General features: G+C 40.9%; 2 protein-coding genes and 1 long non-coding RNA gene across 6 annotated transcripts in view; 1 reads left to right on the top strand and 2 right to left on the bottom strand.

The window, feature by feature from the left end:
* The first annotated feature begins 1,124 nt into the window (after positions 1-1,124).
* Positions 1,125-25,048, top strand: GTF2H1 (general transcription factor IIH subunit 1). Of its 2 annotated transcripts, XM_075163052.1 has the most exons (15): positions 1,128-1,446; positions 4,414-4,582; positions 6,430-6,622; positions 9,084-9,246; positions 10,933-11,026; positions 11,730-11,879; positions 12,968-13,047; positions 14,361-14,491; positions 15,655-15,742; positions 17,076-17,164; positions 18,011-18,128; positions 19,003-19,093; positions 20,540-20,655; positions 21,578-21,670; positions 22,296-25,048. In XM_075163052.1, the coding sequence occupies exons 1-15, from the start codon at positions 1,372-1,374 to the stop codon at positions 22,380-22,382; spliced, it is 1,737 nt and encodes a 578-aa protein (XP_075019153.1). In that variant the 5' UTR covers positions 1,128-1,371; the 3' UTR covers positions 22,383-25,048. The 2 variants fall into 2 exon arrangements, with proteins under 2 accessions (XP_075019154.1, XP_075019153.1); XM_075163053.1 differs by lacking the exons at positions 20,540-20,655; positions 21,578-21,670; positions 22,296-25,048 and adding an exon at positions 19,180-19,904 and having other exon boundaries at positions 1,125-1,446.
* On the bottom strand, positions 4,577-10,945 carry LOC142088109 (uncharacterized). Its single transcript, XR_012675728.1, has 3 exons — positions 10,883-10,945; positions 10,646-10,717; positions 4,577-5,933 (listed from the first exon to the last, which is right to left on the bottom strand). It is a non-coding gene; the product is annotated as an uncharacterized LOC142088109 (long non-coding RNA).
* The window catches only part of TSG101 (tumor susceptibility 101), a 65,784-nt gene continuing 53,602 nt past the window's right edge, over positions 13,672-25,853 (bottom strand). For all 3 annotated transcript variants that reach the window (XR_012675724.1, XR_012675725.1, XR_012675726.1), the window contains one exon: positions 13,672-14,969. The gene's annotated coding sequence lies outside the window, so the exon portion shown is untranslated. The remainder of the gene's footprint in view (positions 14,970-25,853) is intronic.

Raw genomic sequence — 25,853 nt, 5'->3', positions numbered from 1 at the left:
CCCCTCCGCCCGCTACTGTCATGGCGACGGGGGAGGGGCCGTCACGTGAGCAGGGAGGGGGCGGGGGAAGCCGGCCCGCTCCACGTGACCGCAGGGGACGCGCCGTGGCGGCCTGTTCCTCTGTCACGTGGGGCGGACTCCTTCCCCCTTCCCTCCCCGCCCTCCCAGCGCCCCGCGGCTTGTTCCGGTCACGTGCCCGCCCCCTGCCCGCCCCATGGCCCCGGCGGCGGCGGCCCGACCCCCGTAGCGCCCGCTCCCGCCCCGGGCCCCTCCCGCGCGGCCCGCCGGCAGCCGCCAGCGCGCCGGCCCGGAGCAGGACCCCGCCACCGCCCGCACGGTAAGGAGCCCGCCGGCGCGGAGGACAGGGAGGCGGCGGCGCCGGGCGCTCTGCGTGCGTGTCTGTGTGAGGGGCCGCGCTGCCCCGGCCCCGGGGGTTCCCTCTCGGGCGCGGCGGGGCAGCGCCTGCCGGGGAGCGCTGCGGCGGACCCGGCCGGGCGCCGGCTCGGCGGTGCCGCGGCGGCCTTCGGCCTCCCGCGCTCCCTCCCTGCCCGCTCCCAGCCGCGGCGCCGGCGGCCGTTTAACGGTGGCGGCCTGGCGGGGCCGGGGGTGCCGTGAGGGAAGGGGCCGAGAGGCGCGGCGGCAGCCGCCGGTCTGCGCCCGCCGGGGAGGGGGGCGGTGGGAAGATGGCAGCGCTGCGCCGGCGGGATCGCGGCTGGCGGGCACGGGGCTTCGCCCCAGCGCTTGGTGGCGGGTGCGGGCGATGGACAAAGAGGTGCCCTCGGACCGCCGCCCCGGGCCGCGGCCGCCTTCTGCCGGGGTCGCCAGGACTCGGACAGACCCCCCGCCAGTGCCCTGCCCGGGCCGTACGGGGTGCCCTCGGGCCCGTTCCGCCGCAGGCAGAAGCGCTGCACGAAGCGTAGGTGATGCGAATGGCGGAGGAAGGACGGATTGACCCTTCAGGCGGGCTCCGGGGCGCAAGCTGTGGCTTCCTTCAGCTGGCTGCCGCGCTCGCCGGCGTCCAAGACAAACGGCGCTTCTCACACCTCCCTGTTCTGCTGAGCTGTGTTCCTCTGACAGGTCCGCTGCGGCCCCTCAGGGTGCTGCTCTGCCAGCTCCCGGCCCCACCCAGAGGTCCCTGGGCTGCGCGGCCAAACTGTCATGGTCCGGCTGCGTACCCGTGCCGCTGTGGTCCAGTCTGGGCCATTGGCGTAGACATTCTGCTGTTCCCTGTGGGGAGTGGAAACCTAGCAGCAAGGCCTGCATGAAATCTGTCAGAGCTTGCCTGGCAGCCCATGCCTACCCTGACCAAGTCAGAATTATTAAAACGTGTAAAGGTTTCCTTTATTTCTGCTCAGCACTCGACGAAACCACATGGGAAGAGACTGGAGTGAAATGCTGGTAATGGAGAGCGTTCAGAACAGGTGTTGTAAGGAACAGACAAGAGAGGTACCTGGTTTTAAAAGTGGTTAGGAAGAGTTGCTGCGTTAGAGGAAGGATAGCTGTTGGAATTTTGACAGTATTTCTAGAAGCTGCGTTCACTCCCACAGAGCTAGGAGGGGAGGGGTTATAGGTGGATAAGCAAACAGGAGCTTTTTTTTTGTGTTATGCCAACACTGAAGCTTCCTGATAGACCTTGCCAGTTGTGAACTGCAGCTGACATTAACATCCTCAAGAAAGGTTTGATGACAAGTCATACCCCATGGGTTAGGGCTGCTGATTGATCTAAGTGCTTTTCAGAACTATTAACCATCACTTCAAAAGCTCTGTTGCTGGGAATTTAAAATAAACTGTGTCTGACCTTCCTATTCTGGAAGATACTTCAACCAGAGAAAGGTTTGTCTTCCAAAATTTGCAGCTGAAGAACTCTAGTGCTGCTTCGTTTAGCAGCAGATTAAAATTATCACTTAAAGCTGTAAAATAACAAAATTTCTCTGTATGCATGTTGCAGTTCCTGCCCCTTTGAGCAGCAGTGTCATCATCCACAGTACTGATTCCTGGAAACTTCAGTTGTTAAATATAGAGGTTGTGAGATTTGAGCAGGCGTGAATAGATCATTGATGGCTCTCGCCCTTCTGCATAGTAAGATTTAAGTGTCCAAAAAGAAAAGAAAATGACTGGTGTACTGTTTGTGCTTAGCGAGGACGTAGCCTTCCCCTCTGCAGTCGGTAGGAGACCATCCTCATGCTTTCCTAGCAGCTAGGAGAGATTTCTATTTTAAATTTTTCCTGTACTTCTTGTAACAAGAAGCCATCTTGTTTTCATTAGTGAAAGAGGGTAACTTTCCTAAATCCTGATTATTAATATTTTTTTATTCTTTCTGATGTACTGTTCAAAAGCCAGCTCGGGATTTTCTCCATTTTGGGTAATGCTTACTGTTCTTGTGAGTTGTATCATCCTACTGCCACCGTAAATTACTGCATGAAAAATGAAGCACAGCAATGACATAAATAAGAACAGCAGTGAGCTAGTGTGTTCGCCTGCCCAGAAGGTAGAATGAGCCACTTGTGGGATAATTGTGCGTTCACAGATTGTACACTGCAGGGTACTGTGCTAGAAGCACCGCGGTTGTAAAGGAGAAGTTGCTAGCTGCTGATCGTTTTCTTCCGTAGTTGAAAGACTGGTTGTAGGTGGGTGAAATAGCATGGTAGAAAAGCAAAGCAACGTGCGTCAGAATGAGCCTGACTATAGAAATGCTTTCCTTTTTCTTTCTGTTCAGTACAGGTTTAATTCCTTTGCATTCTGTGGCTTTGTCTCTATTGCATTGGATAATAATGACCTTAAAGGACTATAAAGTAACAAAGGGACAAAAAAGTCAAAATCCTCAGTCTTGCATACGTTGAGGTTTCTAGTGTATTACAGTCCGTGCCCAGCTGCCTTTTTCCTGTAAGGATAAGGTGCTGATGAGAGAATAGACCTGCAACAGGAAACTACATAAAATGGTAGTGTGAATAGCACTGGAAGAGAATAATGCTGCTGGGGAGACTGTAATGGATTATGCTAGGAAACGGTCCTGAAATCATGCCATGCAGTTTTCTTTGAGAGAGAAGTATTAGCAGGGCTGCTCTGAATGTGGCACAGTGTGTTCTAGTGACTGCTGCGGTGGTGCTGATGTGAAACCCCACGTTCAGCTTAGCATCACTGAAGTCTTTGGCAAAGCTTTGGATGACTGAAATGATGAAAGAGCGAAGCTTAAGTGCAGAGCCCTTTTGCCATTAAGTCTTTCCATTTAGTATTTTACTTAACTCATTTTGGAGATGGGCTCGTAAGACTTTTGCTGAAAAGACTTTTGCTACGCTACTGTCCAGACTGTCAGAGTAAGATATCCTATCTTGCTGCTGTTTTTTTAAAGAAAAAAAACCTATGTGAATTTAAATGCTTAGAATTATCATTTTGTGATACCTACTAGTAGTGCGATAGATGATGCAGGTTGCTGTTTGAAGTTTGATGCGGGCCCCAGCAAATATTACGGGTATTCTAAAGCATATGAAACATGCATATCAGCATTTGAAAATACTATTTTACATATCAATAACAAAGTTTATGATGTACAAAATATAGCAATTGGACAGACTAAACATTTACAGCAAACATACCAAAGATGTAATTTTTGGTAGGTGTTCGACAGTGTGTTAATAGAATGTAGTCGTACTTGCGGTGTCCTTAATCTCTTGAGAAATTTAAGGCTGTAGAGTGAACTTATAGGGAGGAATGATAGTGACTGCTGGGGAGGAGAACGCAGCAAGTATCAGAAGGCTTGTTGATGGGAGGCTGGTGACAAAATTACCATTCTGTTGAAGTAGGTATAATGTTAGTCCCTCGGACTTTGGGGGAGAGGGGTAGGAAACTGGCCAGCTGGAATCAAGTGTACAAGACATTGTTCGAGCCTTGGGCAAACATCACCACAATAAGAACAGGAGTGTAACTGGGCTACCTTATCTTTAGCACAGAGAACTGAAAATCCATGATTTTTCACATACCTTGTATCCTTCCCTTTTCTGAAATTACTTAACATCTGCCATTCACACTGAAGAAGGGAGTTGCTGCCAAATGCCAGAGGAGATTTGGAATTTATGTCATTGCTTAGCTTCAGTATTCTTCTGAACTTGAAAAACCAGTAAAGAAACATTAAACCAGGAAAATTTGGTTATCAGTTTAAATGTAAGATTTGTGGGTCTTTTATTGGAGCAAAAGCAGTATCAGCAATATAATTAGATGAATTATTTAGTTAGCTGGCAGTATTTTGTTTAAATAAATTTGCTGATTGCACTGACGGGGGGAGCATGTTTATCTGGAATGTTTCAAAAATGGTTAACAAGTAAATGTGGGTTGTAGTATTTTGATATAGATAGTAGTAGTGAAAGAGTTACAGCAAAAATAATTATACTAATCAGCTCAACTGTATGTTTTTAATAGCTCCTTATAGCCACAATGGCAACGTCATCTGAAGAAGTGTTACTGATTGTAAAGAAGGTACGTCAGAAGAAGCAGGATGGAGCTCTCTACCTTATGGCTGAAAGGATAGCATGGGCACCTGAAGGCAAAGACCGATTCACAGTCAGCCATATGTATGCAGACATAAAATGTAAGTGAACACTTTTCCTATTCCAGTAAGCAGTATTTCCATAAACATTTAAATACAACCCCAAGCTTATTTGCCATAAAACACTAGTAGGTAAGTTAGGAAGGTTGCAAGGGTCTGGAGCTTTGACTAGGTTATTCTACGTAGCAGCAGAGATCAGGACCGTGGTGAAGTATCACCAGCTTATTAAGGATGCTACTGCAGAACTTCTGTAGTCTTCAGATGTTTAAGTCTGCATTTACCATTAACTTTTGATAAACTTCTGCAATAAATTGAACAGAAAAATGATCTATGCCATATGCTTGTGGAGGGAAGGGTGGGAGGAGGGTTGGGGAAGAGTATAGGATTTTCAGGGTCTAGCACAGAAACTATCTGGCATGTCATCTGTTAAAATGTGCATCTAAAGCTGTTTCAATTTTCATGTAAAATGAACCTCGCTGTTTTATTTTCATCCAACAGACCATAGCTTCAGAAGTGCCAGCTTATGTAGTTTGGCCTAACTGGTAACCTTCCGAATAAGTGTTTGCTGTTGCAATAGCAGAGTACTTGCAAGTCAAAACTGAACAGTAAATGTCTGCAGCATGCTGCCTTTCTGGCTGCAATTAGTGCTGATATTCCATGTGCTGTAATGCCAAAGAAGGAATAAAAAGAAAGTTGTACGTGTCACTTGGTAAAGGTTTAGTGATTATTGCTGTTTAAAGTCACATACAAGTACTGCAGCATGATCAAAAGTGTATGTGATGAATCAGAACGAATATGCTGTTTTCTTAAATACAAATGTGATAAGGGGTTTAAAAGCTCTCTTAACCTATAATAATCAACTTTGTGAAGGTTTTATTTAGTTATTTACTTACACTTAAGCAGCTTATATGTTAAATATTTACATGTATAAGCATTGAAGTCTTTTTAACTTAGATGAAAGATGCTCTTTTTTGTCATCTAAAATAAAAAAGGGGGAGGTATTTGTAAATTTGTAACAGAGATGACGATTTAGTGGCGACACCTGGTTCCTGTCTCCCACTTGCCCTGGAGAAAGGGGTAAGATTCAAAGTTAGGTTAGTGCCACTTGCAGTGCTACGCTGAAGTCAATACAGCACAACAGTCCATAAACGTAGTTGTTCTACCCTCTGCTCCCTCTGGTTACGAGAAAGGAAGCAGGAGTTAGGTTTTTCTTATGAGTCACGAGGGTGTAATGGCACCTTGGAGGCATTGGTGATCGACTTTGGGAGTACTAACAGCTAAACGCGCTTACCGCACCACTTGAAACCAGCATACCTTTGCTGTCAACAAACATGCAGTTACCCCACCCTGCATCTGCTTTCTTACCACTTTTCTTCTGTGGGAACTGGTCCAGCTGGAAAAACAAAAGGGGGTTACTGTTCAGTGGATCAGTTCCTTGGTTCGGCGTGCTGCACAAACGCTAACACTAGTGCAAGAAAGGCAGCAGGAAGAAGCGGGAAGGGGGAATGGGTCTGTCACCTCTCAGCAGCAGCCTGCATTGATACCAGGTTAAAGTGTCCAGGTGATGACAATCTAATTTGCAGCAGTTTTCTAATGGAGGATGTGGGGAATGCAAAGATGAATGAGGGCTCCTGAGCAGTAGCTGAAGGATACTGAGCAATAGGCTACTGGTGTCTGTGTCTTGTGTTTTAGAGAGAACAAGGTGCAGGGTTCAGACTAATTTAAGGGGAAGACTGTCTGTTCCACTTTCATGGCTGGAATTCACACACAGAATAATGGTATTTAATTGGATGATGAGGGTAACTGCTTATAAGCAAATACTCTAGGGAAGAGAGTTTCTTGTATAAGCTTACTGTCTGTTGCTAATTAATACTCTCTGTGTAATCTAGGCCAGAAAATCAGTCCAGAAGGTAAAGCTAAAATTCAGCTTCAGCTAGTATTGCATGCAGGGGACACAACCAACTTTCACTTCTCCAATGAAAGCACAGCAGTGAAGGAGCGAGATGCGGTAAAGGATCTTCTTCAACAACTGTTGCCCAAGTTCAAAAGGAAAGCTAATAAAGAACTTGAGGAGAAGAACAGGTAAAGGGAAAGGAGCCTTAAAGTTTTTGGGGTTTGGGTTTTTTTTTTTTAATTGTTACCTAACTATAGTGTATTTCTGCTAATAGTAGTTATTGCAACATCGTTAGTGATACGGCATTTATTTCCCTAGTAAAAATCTCTCCGCTTTCAATTTAGAGGCAGTTCCTCGAGACTTACATAACTGTAACATGTTGAGACGATACTTGTGTTCTCAGTGACAGGTTCTTGAGGTGTAAAGGCAGCCGGCCCGGCTGCCATCCAGCCTTTGTTATCCACGGCTATGAGATGAAAGCACCCAACTGGCAGTCTGTCTCTTTAGTCTTCTTAAGTATATATTTATCAGTTAGAAAAGCTGCTTGAAAGATCCTTTTTTTTCTTTTCCAGAAGTTCTCACCTTCCTTGATTTGTGATTTCCTCCCCCCGCCCCCCGTATAACTTCTTCCCCCTCAAATCTTCTTTCCTGGTGTTTTATGTACTCTACTAAATTGCTCGGTGTTTTCATGCATCTCACTTGAGATGCAGTAGTTTGTTATTTGGCATACAGGATGTTTATTCTAAAAAATATTTTGAGAAGACATTCAGGACCTAAGTCCTTTTCCCGATAGGGCTTTTAAGATACGCTTCCATTCCTTTAAAATGTTTGTCTCAAACCAGACCTTGTGGCCATAGAGCACCCTTCTCTGCATCTCCCCAGATGAGTTTCACTTCATTCTAGCATCTGCTGTGAATCCTGTATCTCCTAGTTTCTGTTTCCAGAGACTGTTCTAGCTTTGAACTTAGGTAAGTTAAAGCTAGATTTTTTCAAAACATGGGAGCATTGCCTCATTGGGCAGATTGGATCTTTACAAGGGAATTTCCCAGTAGAAGGGCAAGAGCCCTTGTGCTGGAGCCCTGACACATCCAGGATTAACTGGTTCCAGTACTGCAGCGACCACTAGGGTCTACAGCAGTCAGACTGCTTTGGCACTACTACCATACTAGTTTCTTTACGCTGTGTGCCTTATTTCTAACAGTATTCATACTGAGTACATGGGCAGTCTTAGCTCTGATTCTTTGTATCCTTAAATGGAGTTTTGCAGTATTATGCCATGCGGCATTCAGAGCTTTTCTAGGTACAGAAAAGCCACAATCTCTGCACGTCAGTCGTAGTCTGTTCTTTTGATGATTAGAAGTCCAAGTCTAGTGATGGGGCTTCATTAGCTTAATTTGCAACAGATGAGGCAAAAACCCTCAACCTTCAACCTGTTCTGGAAAGGTATTACATCCAGACTCCCTGCGGCACTTCATCCATTTATTGGTATGTGGGCATCAGGTATGTACCAAAATTCCAAGTTTTAATGAAGTAATCAGAATAACAGATTGCTTCCTGCTGCACTAATGTGTAAGAATTGCCATTGATCCATAGTTGTACCAACAAGAAAAACTGGAAAAACCTTGGTGGTTAAAACATAATAGGGACGTCCTGCCACAAAGTTTTCACTTCCACGTCATCCTACTTCATCCTTAGATGACTTAGATTTTCATTCAGTCCAGATTGCAGTTTATCCATGTTCTTCCCTCGACCACGTACTATGTATTCATAAGATTCCTGGGGGGTTTTTTTGTTTGCAAATGATCAAGACCCTGAGGCACATGGTAAAGATTGTTGAGGTTATTGGCCGAAACACGCATGCACGTTTCCCTGAAAATAGCCTAGTGGGTTTCAAGTCAGGTACACAGCTGTATGAAAAGCTGCTTAAACATGAATTAACTGAAGTTTCATGTGCATATGTTCTTTGCATTTTGGATAGTAAGGGTGATACTTGATATTTGGGTGATAACTTTTGTAAACATTATTCCCTGGTGGAAGTAGTGACACTGAATGCACTTGTGCTGCATTTGATAGTTAAGTGGTGAAGATCTTACCGTCACCAATGGAAACATAAATGAACCAACAACTTGGGCTAATGTATGTTTTAAGGTATCTTATCCCACGCATATTTTGTAATCTGTACTCTTGCATTAGAATAGAGACCTGTAGCGACTGAATTTTAAGATCTTAAACAAGAATTGGATAGTGCTGAAATCTCCTCCTCCCCTCCCCGAGACCTTTGTTATGGAAGTTCAAGAAAATTCACTGCGCTTTTACAGTTCAGGAGACTCCTGTCCTGGATGTGCAAAGACACAAGAGCACCGCAGAATATTTTAGGACAAGACGTTACTCCCACATTAACTTTTTCTCAGGCATTACTGTTTTCTAGCATTTAATGCTATTCCTTAAACATTTTTTTAGTCCTTTCTTGAGTGTTTTGAGACAAATATAGTTATTGAGGTTGGTTGTTTACACAATCTTGTTAAGAAATGCACAGCATTTTGAAAGAAAAGTTGGTTTCTGTTCCTTTTGTGAACTCATGTTAGTTATGGAAATCCTAGTGATTTGTTCTGCAGTGTTTCAATTCTATTCAATACATTCTTTTACCAGAATGCTGCAAGAAGATCCTGTTTTGTTTCAGCTCTATAAAGACCTTGTTGTGAGCCAAGTAATCAGTGCTGAAGAATTCTGGGCCAACCGTTTAAGCCTGAATGCAGGGGATAATTCTGCAGCACCTACTAAGCAGGATGTGGGCATCTCTGCAGCATTTCTGGTATGTTGAACCTCTAACTTAAAGGATTTTAGAGCAAATAAATGGGGGGAAGTGAGAGTTCTGCTCATGTACTTTATTCCCATATATTTTAATGTTGTTCTTTTCTGGTTCCTCAACTTAACATCTCTCCGCGTGTTAGTTAGACTATCACAAGTGTAAAGGAGGAAAAAAAAAAAGTAAAGGTTTTATGCAAATCTGCAACCTCAAAATTTAAGATGCTCAATTTGAACTTTAAATTGACAATAGGCAGATGTTGTTTATACTGCTGCTCTGCCTTCCGTAAAACAGGAATAATGGTGAACTTACAGTCACTAGATTACAGTATATTAACTCAATAAGTTAAAAAGAGTATCTGTTGCAGCATCGACATAAATGAAACTGCAAAGACTTTCCACACAAAAGGTTTTATTCCCTCCCCAATTTTTTCAAACCAGTACTTTCAGCTACTTGAAGAACAACTTGTATATCTGAAAGCTCATTTTATCTCTCTCTTTCCCCAACTTTCAGTTATGTTACCCATTTGTAGAAATCATGCTTCAGTAATCTCAATGTAGTCTAAAAGTAATCTAGGTACAATCTTCAGATTCCCCCCACAGAGACATGTTTCTACTTCTGCAACAAAACTCATACAGATTATGACTCTTTAGCTGGAACCCCATTTCCACCTTTGTAATGACTGTGCACACATCAAGGGTTTGGGAGGGAAAGAGGAGGTGGGAGTTGTTTTAGGACTTTGCTGCTGTACAAACACTTGTTTTTTCCCCCTAGAAATACCTGAATCAGTTACCGAATGAACTTGATTGCGCTGATTTCCTGTCTCCCGTTATTCTTACACCTTAACATTAAAAAAAAAAAAACCCAAACCTTCAAAACTGAAGCTTTCTTAAAATAACTGGTTGTGTTTGTGTATTCCGCATTTGTGAAGAAGAAAACTTCAGATATTTGTGTGTCCTAGTTCAAGTTAAAATAATTATCTGGCTCAGCTCAGAATGAGTGTTTCTCTAGGAAGAAGGTGGTACAAAAACTAGAATTTAGGTGTACAGGAAAAGGAAGAAAAGAAGGCAGCATATGGAATCATGTACTTTTTCCTGTTACTGAGAATTGGACTGAGCGCTTGCTTACTCCAGAGCTTCCTAAAGAGATCACTGAAATCTAACTTGCAAGTTCTGACTAAGGCTTACCCTCAATTTTTAAATTCAATGTTATTTATCAATTATACTGAGATGCTTTTAGTGTATAAGGAAATAAGGTGTAAGAGCCATAAATCCTTTTCTGTCACTTCATTATCATTACTGATTATTCACTAGCTAAATTGTTGAATGAACAACAAAAGATTAGGCACAAACAGTAAACATGCCTATTTTTACTTTGAAACAAGGATATATTAAGCTAAGCGTACCTTCTTTTGACTGATGGAGTGGTCTTGGCTTTTCATCTTCTAAAGCTTACAGTCTACTCGTTGAATCATCCCCTACGTGGCAAGTATAATAAAGTAATTAATGCATGCTCTTTCATTTCTCATTCTAAAAATACCTATTTATGGTCAAATATACTATGGATTATTGGAGGAAGAAGATTATTTTATCTGCAGCAGAATTTGATTGCAAGATGCCAGTTTTTTTCCTTCTCCACTTACAGAAGGCATTCAGACATGACTGTTTTTCCTCCCTGTATGCTTTTTCTTAGGCTGATGTACGGCCTCAAACAGATGGCTGCAATGGTCTGAGGTACAATTTGACTTCAGATATCATCGAATCCATATTTCGAACGTATCCTGCAGGTAAGAATAGTGCTTTATGTAACAAATACATGCATTTAAGATTTGTTTTTTAATATCTTACTGTGGGAAAACTAGAATGTTAGTCTGAGCCTGGAAGTATAAAGGACCATATCTGCAGTCTTCTGGACAATTTTCCCTGCCTCGTTTGAGGGATGGGAACAAGCATGTGTTAAAACATGCTTTTGAAATGAAAACTTGACGTCGTTAAATGAAAGCATTTTAACTTGTTGCGGTGACCTTTTGTTTTTTAAAAAAATGGTGAGTAGATATGTGGTTCCCATGATACTGTCCTATTCAGCAATTCAATTAATTGTTATTTTTCATGAAATCACCTTTGGGAGAAAAGAATCTGATTTCCATCATTCCCCTGCACTGTATTGAACACTGACACTTTGGCCCCAGGTTAAAAAGACTAGATCCATTCTGAGAATAACTAGAACTCTGGCAAATCAGACTTCTTGTGGGTGTGCAATTCAAATTAGAGTATTCAGACCACTGTTAAGTGCATTTCTTTTCAGAGCATTAGCTAGCATTGCAGGGCATAAAAGAGTACCTGTTTGCTCACGCTTAACTACTGCATTCCCTTACATTTAATCGGCATGAATGAAGGCAGAAAGCAGGGAAGCAAGCAAGGAAATTTAACATAAAATACCATATTAAGATTTGTGGAACAGTTTGTAATCATTATGTTTTTTGTTCACAGTAAAAATGAAATATGCAGAAAATGTTCCACATAACATGACCGAGAGGGAATTCTGGACACGATTTTTTCAGTCTCATTATTTCCATCGGGACAGGCTCAATACAGGCTCAAAAGACCTCTTTGCGGAATGTGCCAAACTGGATGAAAAAGGTAAGCTTTTTGAGTTTGTTTCTGCAGTAGGCTGCTACAGTCTTAGCTGTATCATAGAGCACAACGCTCAAGAGGTATATCTAGTAAACCTAGCAAAGCTGAAGTCAAAAGTTTTCTTCTGTCTGTTTACTGGGCATCTTGTTTGTCGAACTGTAAAGTGAAAGCTACAGATTGTCATTGACAGTTAGCTATCGCTTTGCTATTCCTAGCATGTTTGATAGCGAGTGCATTTCTTGAAACAAATTAGCCTTTGGAAAGTAGTAGCACTAGAAATACTCTTTATTACAACTCATGCAACAGTAAATCTGTGATAAATTCCACAATATGCTATCACGCTAGATTGATTATGCTCTGCCATCAGTTACTGTTGAATAATTTTACATAAGGCTTTGTTTTGTGGTACGTGCACAATTTATAACAGGTATAGCTTTTGTTATAGATCAGTTTCTAGTAATAGACAAATATGGATCCTGTTTAAGATTTTCCAGAGGAGTTGCTATCCCTGTTCTCTGTCAACCTTTTTAATGTGAAATCTTAAAATATTATCTGACTTAAGTTTTTATTTGAGGTACGTTTGTGATGATACAGAAATGTGGAGAGTTGAGATCACTTAACACCATTCCTTAATACGTATTCTGACTAACGAAAGCATTCTATTAGGAACCCACAACCCTTCACAAGTAAAAGCTATCACTAGATATAAATTACCATTCTACCCAAGACAGGGCAGCAAAACAGTGCCAAAATTAGAAGAAACACACAATTAAGGCTTCCCAGTTCCCATTAATACAACTAATATAACTGCATCTTCTATTTTTTTTTACCAGATAGTATTCAGTGATGTGTAGAAGTTGATAAAAACTGCGCTAATTAGTAGGATGATCTTTTACAATAGCTTTCCAAGTTTATTGCTTATTTTAAATGGAACTTTGAAAAACGTTAAAAGATTTAGTCACAGTGATACTTGGGCATCTGCAGAACCTTTGTCTTCTCCTCTTAAAGGTTAAATATAATCTAATAATCCCACAATTATGTTTATTTGCTTAGATACAGTTTTTCATGTTTTTTTTTTTCTTTGTTTCAAACAGGGTTAAAAACAATGGTGTCTCAAGGAGTAAAAAACCCTCTGATAGATTTAACAGCTTTGGAAGATAAAACATTAGATGAAGTAAGTAGTTGTCAAGCCCCGCCCCCCCCAGTTTCATTTAAGGAGAAAGTGGGTCCTTCTGTTAAAATAACTACAAATTCTAATTCTAAAACAGGCTGCTGCAATGGTTGGGTAGTCAACGTTTATACAGTTGTGTGTGTGTGTAAAGAATGGAGACTGTGCTCGTGGACCTGTATGTCTGCCTTAGCGTGCTGGGTATAAAAGCAGGACTTCCCTTTTTTAAAGAATTATTGTTTCACTTGGATGGAAGTGTCTGGTTTCGCCTGAAGTGGACTCTCTGGTTTCTTCCTACCTTTTAGAAGCTGTGACAATGTACAGAAGAGTAGCACAAAAGAAGAAAACTGCATTTGTTCTTACTTTGAACATTGTTATTTGACTCAGCTTAGTTTTAATTTTATACAGTTTTCTTTGTTTAGCTTTAAATACTGTGTTTTACTAAGAATATGACTAACTTGAACTATTACCTGCCTCCAAGTACAAATTAAAACAATTGTTATAAATGGTGTACCATAATGTGAAATAACTTAAAGAAGCACTTTTCTGCAGTTGATTTAACTTAAACTTTTGAGTTGTAATTAATAATGATACTGCATTTCTACGTTGTGGGTTTTTTGTTGTTTTGGGGGGGTTTTGGTTTGTGTTTTTTTTTTTTTGTAAGGGTTGTACAAAGCTACTAGTCTGAAACTGGACTAGGAGTTTAGGATAGGTATGTTTGAAGTGCTGTGCAACCTGCCCTAGTTTGCTTTTGAGGCTGGTTAACTGCAAGCATGAAACTGAGCATGGGGTAAAGTGAGTTGCCTTCAGCCACCTGGTACCTGGGGGACGCTGCCAACATTAAGGTTTTTTTGAATTCCTAGTGGTATCGCATCCTCCTGACAGGTGTCATTTAGCCTGTGGGCTGCTGGTGTCCCATAAGATGTTAAAAAGAGGTCAGTAAAACAGTTGCTAGCTCTTACTTGCCATCAATGCCTGTCTGTTTTGTACAGGTGATCCTTAAATTTTTTTTAAGCTAGCTCTGGTTTTACTTAAAACAGATCATGGTCTTACAAAACTATCCGTTTAAGAATTTTTTTCTTCTCTCAGACACCTCTAAACTGCCAAGTGTTAGCAGAATAAAAGAGTCTATGGACACTTTTCAAAGTACAAAAAGTGATGGTGGGGGGGAGGTAGGAAAATACTGCTTCAGATGATGATGCAGTATCACCCAGTAACGTTCAGAGGAGGTGGCATGCAGCCTTCCTAACTCAATGGAAAACAAAGACTCGTCCTTCTGGTTTTGGGGCAGGAGATAGCTAATGTTGTTTTCTTTGCAGGGCTATGGTGTTGCTTCTGTGGCCTCTACATCAAATGCCTCAAAATCCGCTAGAGAAAGTAGCAATGCTGCCATTATAAAACGCTTTAATCATCATAGTGCCATGGTCCTTGCAGCTGGCCTCAGGAAACAGTAAGTTTCAATATGTTGTGTAAAAGCTTTTTTTGTAACAAATTTTAAGGAATTTCCAAAATGAAAATACACCTTCAATTACTTAACCAAGCTTTTCTTTTAATTTTTATGAATGAAGTATTTTGCTTTAGAAATGAAAATACTTTTAGGTTTCACTTTACTTTATAGAAGTTCTTCAGAGCTGTCTGAGGTGACAAAAGCTATTTTTAGCTGACTTATCATCATACAAAGCAGATTAAAAAGGAAAGGATGTTTCTGCTTTAGTTCTCTAGCCCTGGTGCGGGCTGCAGAAGCGGTGTTCTGTTTGCTGTGTGGAGGTGAGGTCTGGTGCAGGGCGTTCCTATTGCCTGCCCTCCAGGAGCAGGTCTGCTGGGGCTTCCTGTAGTGCGGTGCGTGGACAGAAGTAAATGAGGAAGCCAAAGAACAGTGCGGCATGGGTGGATCAGATGAAAGATTCCTCCAGTGCAGTACCCTGCCCCTGACCAAAAGAAAATGTATCAGCAGGTTACGTAGTAAACTTGACAAATGAAACTTTTGAAAGAGGCATGAAATGGGTTTGATGTGAAGTCTGCTTTACAACTGGCTTATAGACAACCACCCTACCCAGATCCTACAGACCTTACCTGTGAGATAGCTTAATTAAATACTTTCTTCTGTGTAGCTGTGCTCCCTCGTGTTCTTCTGCCTTGCACAAATTGAACAGTGGACCTTAAACAATCTCCTCTGAGTAATGTGTGTTTCTGTTTCTCAGTTCAGAAAAAGACAAAACAATAGCTCTCATTCTGAAACAGCAGTGTCTCAGGTCTCCCTTAGCTCTGCTAATACCTGGTTGGTGTAAGTGTGTATGCAGAGCGTTTCTAATTCAGGTGTGATTTTGTGGTGTCCACTTGCATTGTGGGCATGCTACTATTTCTGAAGAGAGGGAGAAGCACCCTCCCCTGCTGTTGAATTTCCCCCTTGACAAACAGTGTTATATTTGAGGAGTTGGTTCCTTCTATCTAGATCAACTTCTAGAAATGAAGACATAAGGGGAAAAAAGTTGATATACAGTATGTGAACATGCATATAAAATTTTTGAAACAGATGTATTTACTTTGTCTCTAGCTTGTATCTTAAGTTTCCTGTGAGGTGAATTCTACTTAATGCTGTTTCTCTATTTTAAGAGAAGCACAAAATGACCATTACAGTGAGACCAGCAGTACGGATGGAAACTCCAGGGATTCAGATTTCTTTCAACCACCAATGAAAAAGGTATAAAGTTAGCTGATGCAATTCCAATTGAATGGAACTGGAAGCTCTGTCTCTCAAAAGATTGCTGAAGGTTCCTTACTTGTTTATGATGCATCTAAAGTGATACGTATTTAGCTTTGCTTAGAAGTATATAGAATAAGACCCTGAAAGCCTGTAAGAAGCTTTGTACCTCTGTTAGTAAACACAAAAAAATTACACCTTAAAGTGTAATTTATCTCTTCGGTACTGCCCAATGAAAGTAAAAAAATTCCAACATGCTTCTGACTGGACCCAGAAATCTGGTTCTTTCCATTCAGTGCAATTCTATTTTTGCTCTCCCCCCCCCCCTTTTTTTTTTTTTTCCAAATGCCTGAAAACTTCTAGAGAACATCCATCTGAAAGGGATATTGGTGTTCAAGCACCAATATTAACCTATCAAGTGTATTGTTTGTAGAGGGGATGATTAAACTGGCACATGGCAGCCTTCATCTTAAGGTCAGAAGCCGAAGGGAGGTTAAACTGAAAGCACTGCACTGAAATACAGGACACTGCTGCACTGAAATACAGGACAAGAACCTCTTTTAGACTAACCATAGCAGCTCACAGAGTAGAAGAGAGTACTGTAATTGCTACAAAACTGAATTGAATACTCTTGCTAGTGTTCACAGCCTAAATAGAAAATGCCAAGGGGACTCAAAACCTGCATATATTGTGAGAGAAGGTTGTAGAATACATGTGTTGTAAAATGTTGAGGTAGTAAACAGCTTTGACTTTCCTGAAAGCTGCAATTTTTGCTGGGGAGTAAACGATATACCAGGACTAGAATAAATGTGATGAAAAGAGGAGTGAGTGAGAGTGTAGCATAAGAGCAGACTTCAAAAGTAGTTTTCTCATTGTACAAATCTGATAATCACTGTGCTGTTACTCTCACCGCTAATGCTCTAGCTCTACTGTCACCAAATTGCTTGGGTAACTCTTATGGTTTTAGTCTTACGCTCTTGTATGCCAGCCATTAAATCATTACTATTCCTGCTAATCTGGAGATAGATGGACATAAATAGAGAGCACAAAGAACGATCTATGTATAGCAGGGCACTTTTTGGAAGTGGCAGGGACTGCAAGTTTTGGCCAGAATCTGCAGAAAAAGCGGTCGTGCCAAGAATTCCAAATTGCACATTGTAAACAATGTTGGGCACTGCTCCCTCTGGAGGGTAGAGATGAACCATTCCACACTTCCATTTTCTTTAAGGTTTTAGTAATCCTTCCGCTCAAACTCAGTGAACTGGAAAAAAGCACTAGATGCATCAAATTGTGTCTTCATTAGTAATGTGTATAATTATTTGGCTTATTTTAGGTGAAACTGCAGGAGTCCATTGAATATGAAGATTTAGCAAAGAATAATAGCATTAAAACTATTGCACTAAACTTAAAGAAGTCTGATAGGTAAGTTAACAAAATATGCTTTTTTTTTTTTTAATATTTCAGGGTATTCAATCTAGCAGGTCTCTCATCACAGCCTGCACAGAATCAGCTGATTTAGTCTCTACTGTGCCACATTCAGGTGTGTTTAGGCTAAGTTTAGAAACCTAATATGAACTCCCAACTTCCAAGTAATTCCTATTTAAATTTGTATTTTGATTTCATCTTGCTTTTCAGCAAGTTAAGTCTCTGTAAACCTACCTGACATTTCTGTGAAAGTCTAACAGACCTGTATTTAAGGTTCAGCACTTTGTGGCAGCTTACAGTGGAAAAATGTGTTATATGTGAAAATAGATATGATTCCAAGGAAAATCCACTCCCAGGCAAAAAAAGTGCAATCAGGATAGTTTGGACTGCTCACTGGTCTGGTATTTTCCTAGTAATAGTCCTCTTGTTTTCTAGACTTTTGAGTTTGAGAACCATAGATGCAACTCCAGAAAATAAGTGATACCACAGGAAAGAGAACAGTTCCAAATGTGCACCTAACTTCATTTAGCTTATTTCAATCGAAGGTTGTGTGTCTTCCTCCATTCTAATGATATTCCGAGAACTGGGTAGCACAGATAGCTTTTCACTAGCAAAATGATGCTCGCAGATTCAACAATAGAAGCTCTTCTCTTATTTTGCTGCCATACCACCCCAAACCCAATGTATTCCATGTGGCAATGTATTTTAGTCAATAAATAAGATTTAGGTAGTAGCATCAACAGTTACAAAGCATCTAAAATTGGAAACGTTTGAAGAACTGTCCACTGCGTTTGGCCTCTGTTTTACCAACACTCCTACTAATACACTTTTCTCATCTCACAGGTATTATCATGGTCCAACTCCAATTCAATCACAGCAATATGCAACCAGTCAGGATATAATTAATTCTTTTCATAGTATTAGGCAAGAAATGGAAGCATATGTACCCAAACTAACTCAGGTATGAAGAATACCCAAAAAAATTCCCTCCTTGATGTTAGCATCTTGCTTTCTATATAATTTTGTGTCTCATGTTTACTGGAATTTTAATTTTTCAGGGTAAACTTAATTATCTCCAATACTTTTACGTAATTCAATTTATTTTACAACTTTAGGCAATACCTTTTGAGCTATTGTGTTTAAAACCTAAACAATTTGAAACTGTCATTGCTGATATTCAGAGTTACATTCTACTGTTACCATGTTCTTCTGAGGAAATGGTAAAGGTATAAAGTAGTTAAGCAGGACAGTCACGCAACATGAGGCACAGGCCAATATTATTGATCCCACCCCCTGAAATTTAGGATGTAATGGTCTTAGGAGGTCATAGTAAGCAGGTTTGTAACTGAATGGGTCTTTCGCTCTTAAATGCGCTTAGGTAGGATGCAGATCTCGCTGTGGGCTGCACAGAAGCTCTGTCCTGGCAACTGGAGGGCAGCATAGCCATGTAGCTGATCTCCCCAGCCAGTATCCCAACTTCCTCTGTTAGATAACCTAGATTTGGCCCCAAGTAAAGCAGCCACAATTATGAATGTGTCACATTTCTGTATAGTAATTCTCTGTCTCATCTCAAAGTAGCTGCACAGCCAGTTCATGTATTAGGTAAAGAAAAGGTTTGTTTGTCCGTAATTAATTGGAGAGCTTTCGCTGAAAACATGACCTACAGCAGTTAAAGGCACTGTGTCTGATTCTGGAAAAGAGCAGACTCTTCATCAGAACTTCCATTGTATCTGCTCAACTGTATCTTTGCCATTGGACTTCAAATACAACTTATTTTTAAAAGATTTTTTTTTGGAAAAAGTGATCTGAAATATTTGTTCCCTCTCTCCCTTCAGGTTCTTTCAAGCGGTGATGCTACTAGCACTATTGCAGTCCTGTCACCTGGAGGAGCACTTATGCAGGGTGGAACACAGCAAGCCATAAACCGTAAGGATTTAGGGTGTATAATACTTTAATCGTATCTTACTGTGTTATACAGCAGTACCTGGCTTGCTGTTTCGTCTCCCTCTTAGAATATGTTACAGTGATAAAGGAAATTATGGAAACATGTAGCTGGAGTGATACTGGGTTACAGCAAGAAAACAAAAACAACCACCCAGCCACACCGTGAGGGTGGTACTGGCTACACCAGTGCTGAGACAAGTGAATGAGAGAAAATTTTACAGAGCAAGTGATGAAGGATGCACTTGATACTAAGTGCTCTTACAGATAACGGGTTTTGCTTGTTCAGCATTTCTGTTTTTTTTTTTTTCCCCCCTGGATTTTAGAAAATAAAGGCATACTCTGGGAAAGCTCTAAGGAGGCGAGGCTTAGATAATTGTCTGGAACGAGTTTTTTTGCAGCCTGCATTTAAGACCCACAGCTTGCTGTGGAAAAGGACAACTTTCTTGTAGACTGAGGGCAAAACAGACAACCCCTCCTTCTCACATCTCCATTCAACCACCCCTTTCCCTGTTGTCACATTCCTGTCAGTTTGAGTTCCTTTCTCTTTAGTCCCACAGCAGATGAATCCCTATTCTCACAAGGCAGGGTTTCTAAGTTTTCCAGTTTAACTTGTGTTACTTTGTCTGAAAAGCAGCAGAAACTAATTCAGACAGCTGAAAAAGCAGTACGAGTTCTTTATGATACTGAAAGGAAAAGGGTCAGCAAGCAGTAGTGAGGCTTTCTTACTCATGCCAGTTGACATACTGGGTGCTACACTCCACTTCTTTGAGCCTGACCACCACTTTTTTTTTTTTTTAAACAACCTCATCCTAGAGTTCGCTATTCGCTGTTCAGTTCACTGTGCTCAGTGACTGCTTGTGCTTCTTGTCTTTGGTTTTTATGATTGTGGTTCTTTCCCTGTTCTTGAACCCTGTCGCCCTTTCTTCTTTAAGAGTATCTGGGATACAGTTCTTTGTTCCTACCTGGATTTTTCATCTTCCACATGCTGTGACCGTATTCTCGTTGTCAATGTAAGAGAGAGGGAAAAGCTTGCAGTATCCACCACACAGTATTTAGCGCTGTGCTGTGAAGAGAACAAGCTGCTGCTCCCAGGAGCAGTACTGCCACACTGTAGACACATGCTGCTTCTAATCCTGGATTAAGTTTGGTGTCCATTCTTTGCCTGGCATAGATCTCCCTATATAATATACTTCTGATATACTCCCTATATAATAAGCTTCCAAGTATAGAGCCATAAATAGCGGCTGACCTGATCTGATACTGCTGATAGTCCTACTTCGAGTATGAGGCACCTCAGCGTTCCCTCCCAGCCAACCTTGCTGTGATTCTAGTAGAAACGTATATTGCTGAACTCCTTCATGAGCCTTACATTTTCATTTTTCATATGACAGTTTTGAGTGATGTGACAAGATCTTTTTCCTGTTGCAGAGATGGTGCCAAATGATGTTCAGTCTGAACTAAAACACTTGTATGTGGCAGTAGGGGAACTGCTACGACACTTCTGGTCCTGCTTTCCTGTTAACACGCCATTCCTAGAAGAAAAGGTAAGGCGGAGCTTCCTAGCGTGGCCCTGGTTATGATGTAGCCAGATCATGGTTTAGGATAACTATCATTAACTTGAAGTATAGACTAATACACATGCTTTAAATCAGTGCAGCACTTACTCATCCCTAGAACTGAAGGTCACAAAACAATGTAAAACATTATTTTTTTAAGCAATTCTGCTGGTGCTATTGGTTAAAATCATCCTTGTCCCCTCATGCCTGTTAGCGCCCTTCAGGGAGCACTTGCTGTAGGCTAGTTTCAAACAGAGTGGTCAGCTATATTCCAGCTGCAGATTTCTTATTGCCAGTTTAAAACACACAAATTAAAGCCCCCCACCCCCAGCTCTTAGACATAACCTCTGCAGTGACAGTTGCAAGAAATTTTTCCGTACTCTTCTATGCATTGCAAAATCACTCAGTCATAGCTTCAAAACATACACTGCTTTTTAGAACAAAGTTGCCTTCAAGAAGAGATGTCTGTCTACGACCAGGTATACGATTGTAACCATTTCCTGTTGCTATTCTTTCTTTTGACCTCACATGGATCACAAAGATAAAAATTTGCATTCAGATATGTTGGATTTTCTGCTGCAAAACATGGCCTGAAAATCCATGGTACAGTCTTTGCTTGAAGCAAAAAAAGATGTTTTTGTGAATATCTTATCTATAGTATTTACTGACAAAGTAAAAATGATCACAGTGGCATAGTGCACTTTCAGTCATACTGCACTTGCCTCAAAAATAAATTTGTGCTCAAGAATTGTTCGAGACTGATATTTTAGTAACATTTCTTCTTCAAATGATACATACTTAAAGTAGCCCCCAGAATTAGTTACAATGTGTTTTGTTAGAGAACAACTTGTTAAAGGAAATGAAACTTCTGTGCAAATTATTATAATACTGGTTTTTCTCTCTCTCTCAGGTTGTGAAAATGAGGAGCAACTTGGAGAGATTTCAGGTTACAAAGCTCTGCCCATTCCAAGAAAAGATTCGGAGACAGTATTTAAGCACAAATGTAAGGAGAAAATACTTATTATTTAAATAATTAATATATTCAAATATTAATAATTTGAATCGTAATTATCAGAGGATGGTGGCTTTGTTACTTCTTATCCTAGGGCATTTTAAGTTTTTTGCTAACTAGGAAATGGGCAGAGGGAAATTGGGTAGACAGTTAAGCATGTCTGCTCTCCCTGTCTCTCCCTGTATAACTGGCTGAACAATACCAGAAACTGTCAAGAACTATAATTTGAAATTACCCAAGTGAGACAACAAAAATGAGAAGTCATGTTTCATTTTTCACTTCCACCGTGAAGTAGAACTTTAGCAACTTCAAAACTGTCTCCCACCATGTCAGACTTGAAGTGGTCACAGACTAAATACCGGATCAGACGGCACAATCAGGTGTCACTTCCCTGTCACCTTCTCAGCTTAGGAGCTCTCTGAACTGCTCCCTCTGCAGACACTTCACAATAGAGCCTCAAGGCCCTTTCTCTCTTTATCTGGCATACCTCTTTGATTTTAGTGAGATTACTCTTAGGGAATAAAAGGAAGACTCCAACTGAGTATCTGATCAAAGGGAGGGGAAGGGATCTGTTTTCCAGTAGCTGGGACATTTTTTTCTCCTCTTAATGTTTCAGTTGATAAGTCATATAGAAGAGATGCTGCAGACGGCCTACAATAAGTTCCATACATGGCAGTCCCGGCGTATGCTGAAGAAGACGTGAAAATGCATGCTGTACAGGTTTGAGAGCAAAATCTGCAATAGGTATAGGAGTACAACCTAGCATATGTGCAGATCTTATAGTTGTTGCAGGAAGACCTGCAAGCTGTGGACTTCTGGAAACAATGCTAACTGAACTTGCACATTTTTGAAAAAGAACTGAGATTAAACTTGAAAACTAGGGAGAAAAACAAGGAAGAACCAAAACAGAAGAGCTGAGGCGCAAAAATATTTAAAAGACACTGTTTACTGCAGTTACTCAGGAACTGCTTTTGATTTGCATAAAGAGCTGCTTTCAGAAATAAAAAATTTAAAGAGGGTGTATTAATAAAATCTGTTTTTCTGTCTAATTTTTTTTAAGAAGTGTATGGCACAGGGTAGAACTCAAAAGTTCTTCTTCACTGGATTCTGACATTTTATTGAATTCTGTTTGTACTTTCTGCAACAGTTTAACAATGATATTTTGAAATATAGCTGAGACTGTTTTTGCTTCAAACATCTGGGAGAGTGTAGCTGTCGGAAGACAAGCTTCTGCCATATGTTTCCCCACCAATTGGAAGCAAGAGGCATTGCACTGAAAGCTGTTTATGGTCTGGGGTCCCTAAAGGCACATGGGGGCAAAGTTTTGCCTGAAGTCTTGGATTTTTATGCAGAATTTTTTCAGCCATCAGTTTTGCATGTTTTCCTTTGAGTACAAGTGTGTGCTACTGCAATCTTTTTTTAAGGTGGCATTTGTTCTGAGGAGAGAATGCATTTTTAAAAATGAAGTTAAATAAAGTTTCTTACAAAAGAAGTCATTTATTTTCAATTGTTAGACATTTTTTATTTCTTCTCCTAAATCTGTTTTCCTTCACTCTTCCCTTTTGACTGTTACACTATTTTTGGCGAATTGATAATCATTGCAAAGAGAAAAATGTGTTATTTACACAATGTCCATAGATATTGGGAATCTGTGCCATACTTTGTTCCAAATAGAATCAGTTCACAGTTTCAGACCAACTTGTCTTGTATTAAATGTGACTTAAATGCAAAGTAAACCTGTTTCTATAAGATACGCAGTTTAATGACATCCTTGTATTTTGTTGCCATCTTGACTGTACTAAAGCCCCGTATGGGCTACTGAACTTTTATACTTCTGACTAAATGTGACTGTTAAGAGTATGAGATGCATTTACTACAAAGACAAATCAGAGTGACAATACGTATTCAAAGCAAGCACAGCAGTGTTCAGTACGGCAGAAGAAATTCCCATTAGCCTGCACGATGGCTTAGTACTAGATTTTGCCACCATTGGTACGATGCTAAAACGTGATAGTATGATGTTGGGTGGAGAATTCTTGCAAATTCCTACAGAAGAAAAGATGTATTTGTATAGCCAAGTCTGTGCTTGTTCTGTGCTGCTGCTCCATTTATGCAAGAGGGGTTTTTTCTTTAACTGACGCGTGGAAGTCAGCAGCTTCTTTCTACCCAGTGTTTTTGGATTTTTTTGTATTATGCTAATATTTTGGTAAAAGCTGAGTTTCAGTTAAATGTCACTGTCTGCACCAAAATGCTGTTTGGAAATGTATGCATATTGTTAAGCCTAGTTTCCCTGTCTGCTTTTGCAGAAAGATGCATGATACCTGCTCTGTGATGTTCATGTGGTTCTGCTACAAGAAACGACTGGGCTCAACAAGAGAGACGCCCATTATTTTTGACAGGGTGAAAATGTCACTAGGAATAAACAGATGTACGTACAGCATTTGGGGGATGAGGTGCACATCTTGTCAAGAGTTACCTCTTGTCATAAATAAACTGTTTCTCTAAAATTTAGGCTTAGGGCATGGCTTTATTAAGCCTAATCCTTTTAGTAAGTGCAGGCAGCTCCCAGAAAGAAAGGGTAGATTTGTTCTCCCCCACTCCAAAGCATTTGCTCTAGGAATTCTGTGGCCAAATTTCAACTGTTTAGTGAAAGCTGTAACACCTTTCATCGTATCAGAGGGCTAGGTTCAAGAAAATAGGTCTGATTTATATTCTAACTGTGCCTGAAGCTATCAACAACGCATTTGAGTATTAGACTGCACTGAGACTTCAGTTAAAAAAATCATAGACAGAAGAGTTTTGAATATGGAACTAATTCACCTTTGATTTCAATCAGTATTTAGTGTTCCTGGAAACACCACGCAAAATGGTTAGCACGGTGGAAAAGTTTCAGTGCATCACAAGAAGATTTTACAGTTCAAAGGACTGTTGTTTATAATCATTCCGGGGGATGGTGTTGCAATAGCTTTAAATTATTATAGCAATGTCAGGCTATCAAAATGTACCTTAATTAACAGAACTGGAGGGGGAGAGGACTATGATACTAAATTCAACAGTTTTGCCGAGAGACTGTACAGGCAAGGCTGCTATGCACTTCATATTGCTTTTTCAGGTATTGTGGCAATAAGGCACAGGCCCCTCCTAAAGTAAGGGAGGTAAACTAAATATTCTTTCTTCTACATTGTGTTCCCCTTTCCTGTAGCATGGTCCAAAACCCAGATTCATTCCTTAAGTTTTGAAACTGAATCATCATGCATTATATTACTATTGGAATCTTTATACTGACTTGTATTTTTAATGAGAATTCATAAAACTTGTATCATTGGCATTGATCTAAGATTTGTAGAATAAACCCTACTGAATTCTAAAGTCAAGTCTTCTCTAATGCTTAGGCTGTGTTTGCTGATGTTCAATTAAATCCCAAACAGGCTCCATTCAGGTTTAAATTGAGAGAGCTGTGTATAGCGCTAGCTCAGCTGTCCCTTCATACTGGTAGAAGAGGTCAGGAGCAAAAGGGTTACAATACAGTTACTGTCAAATTATTTCATTTTTAGGGGTCGAGAACTTTTTCTGCCGCACAGGGAATCCACAGCATTACTAGTGCTACTGCCCCTCAGTTCCTGATCATACAAAAGCCAGTTTAAGTCTCCAGGGATTAGTACTCTCCTTGTTCCATACACTGATCCAGCAGCTGTTGGTTCAGGAGAGCTGCACAGGCTGCTTTGTCAGCCATTCAAATCCAAGCTTTGCTAGTAACGGAGAAAGGATAACTTAAAGCAGATATTAACACAGGTCTGGCTCAGCTTATTTGTAGCCTGTGAATTTCAGCAGATGAAAATACTTAGATAAGCACCACAAAAAAGGCTGGGCTGTTTCTCCCTCAACAAGAGCTCTACCCCAGTCAAGGACGGGAAGCGACACCTTTCCACTGGAGCCATTCCTACAAGTAGATCCTTGCACGCTCACAAAGTAGCTCTCTAGATGATGATCTTCAGCTTTCCAATGTGACAAAGCACTGACCAAGGCCCTGTGCTTTCCCAGATGGGTGACTTCCCCCACCACCCCTTTGTTTAGGGTGCTTTTTTACAGCTACAACTATTTTCCCTTATTTATACTGTAACTACCTCCCTTACAACTTCTGTCATGAGGTATTGTTACTAGCTGGAAAGCTTAC

This window comes from Calonectris borealis, chromosome 14 (assembly GCF_964195595.1).
Source record: "Calonectris borealis chromosome 14, bCalBor7.hap1.2, whole genome shotgun sequence".
Classification (NCBI taxonomy): Eukaryota; Metazoa; Chordata; class Aves; order Procellariiformes; family Procellariidae; genus Calonectris; species Calonectris borealis.
This window is presented reverse-complemented; position numbering and strand designations above follow the sequence as displayed.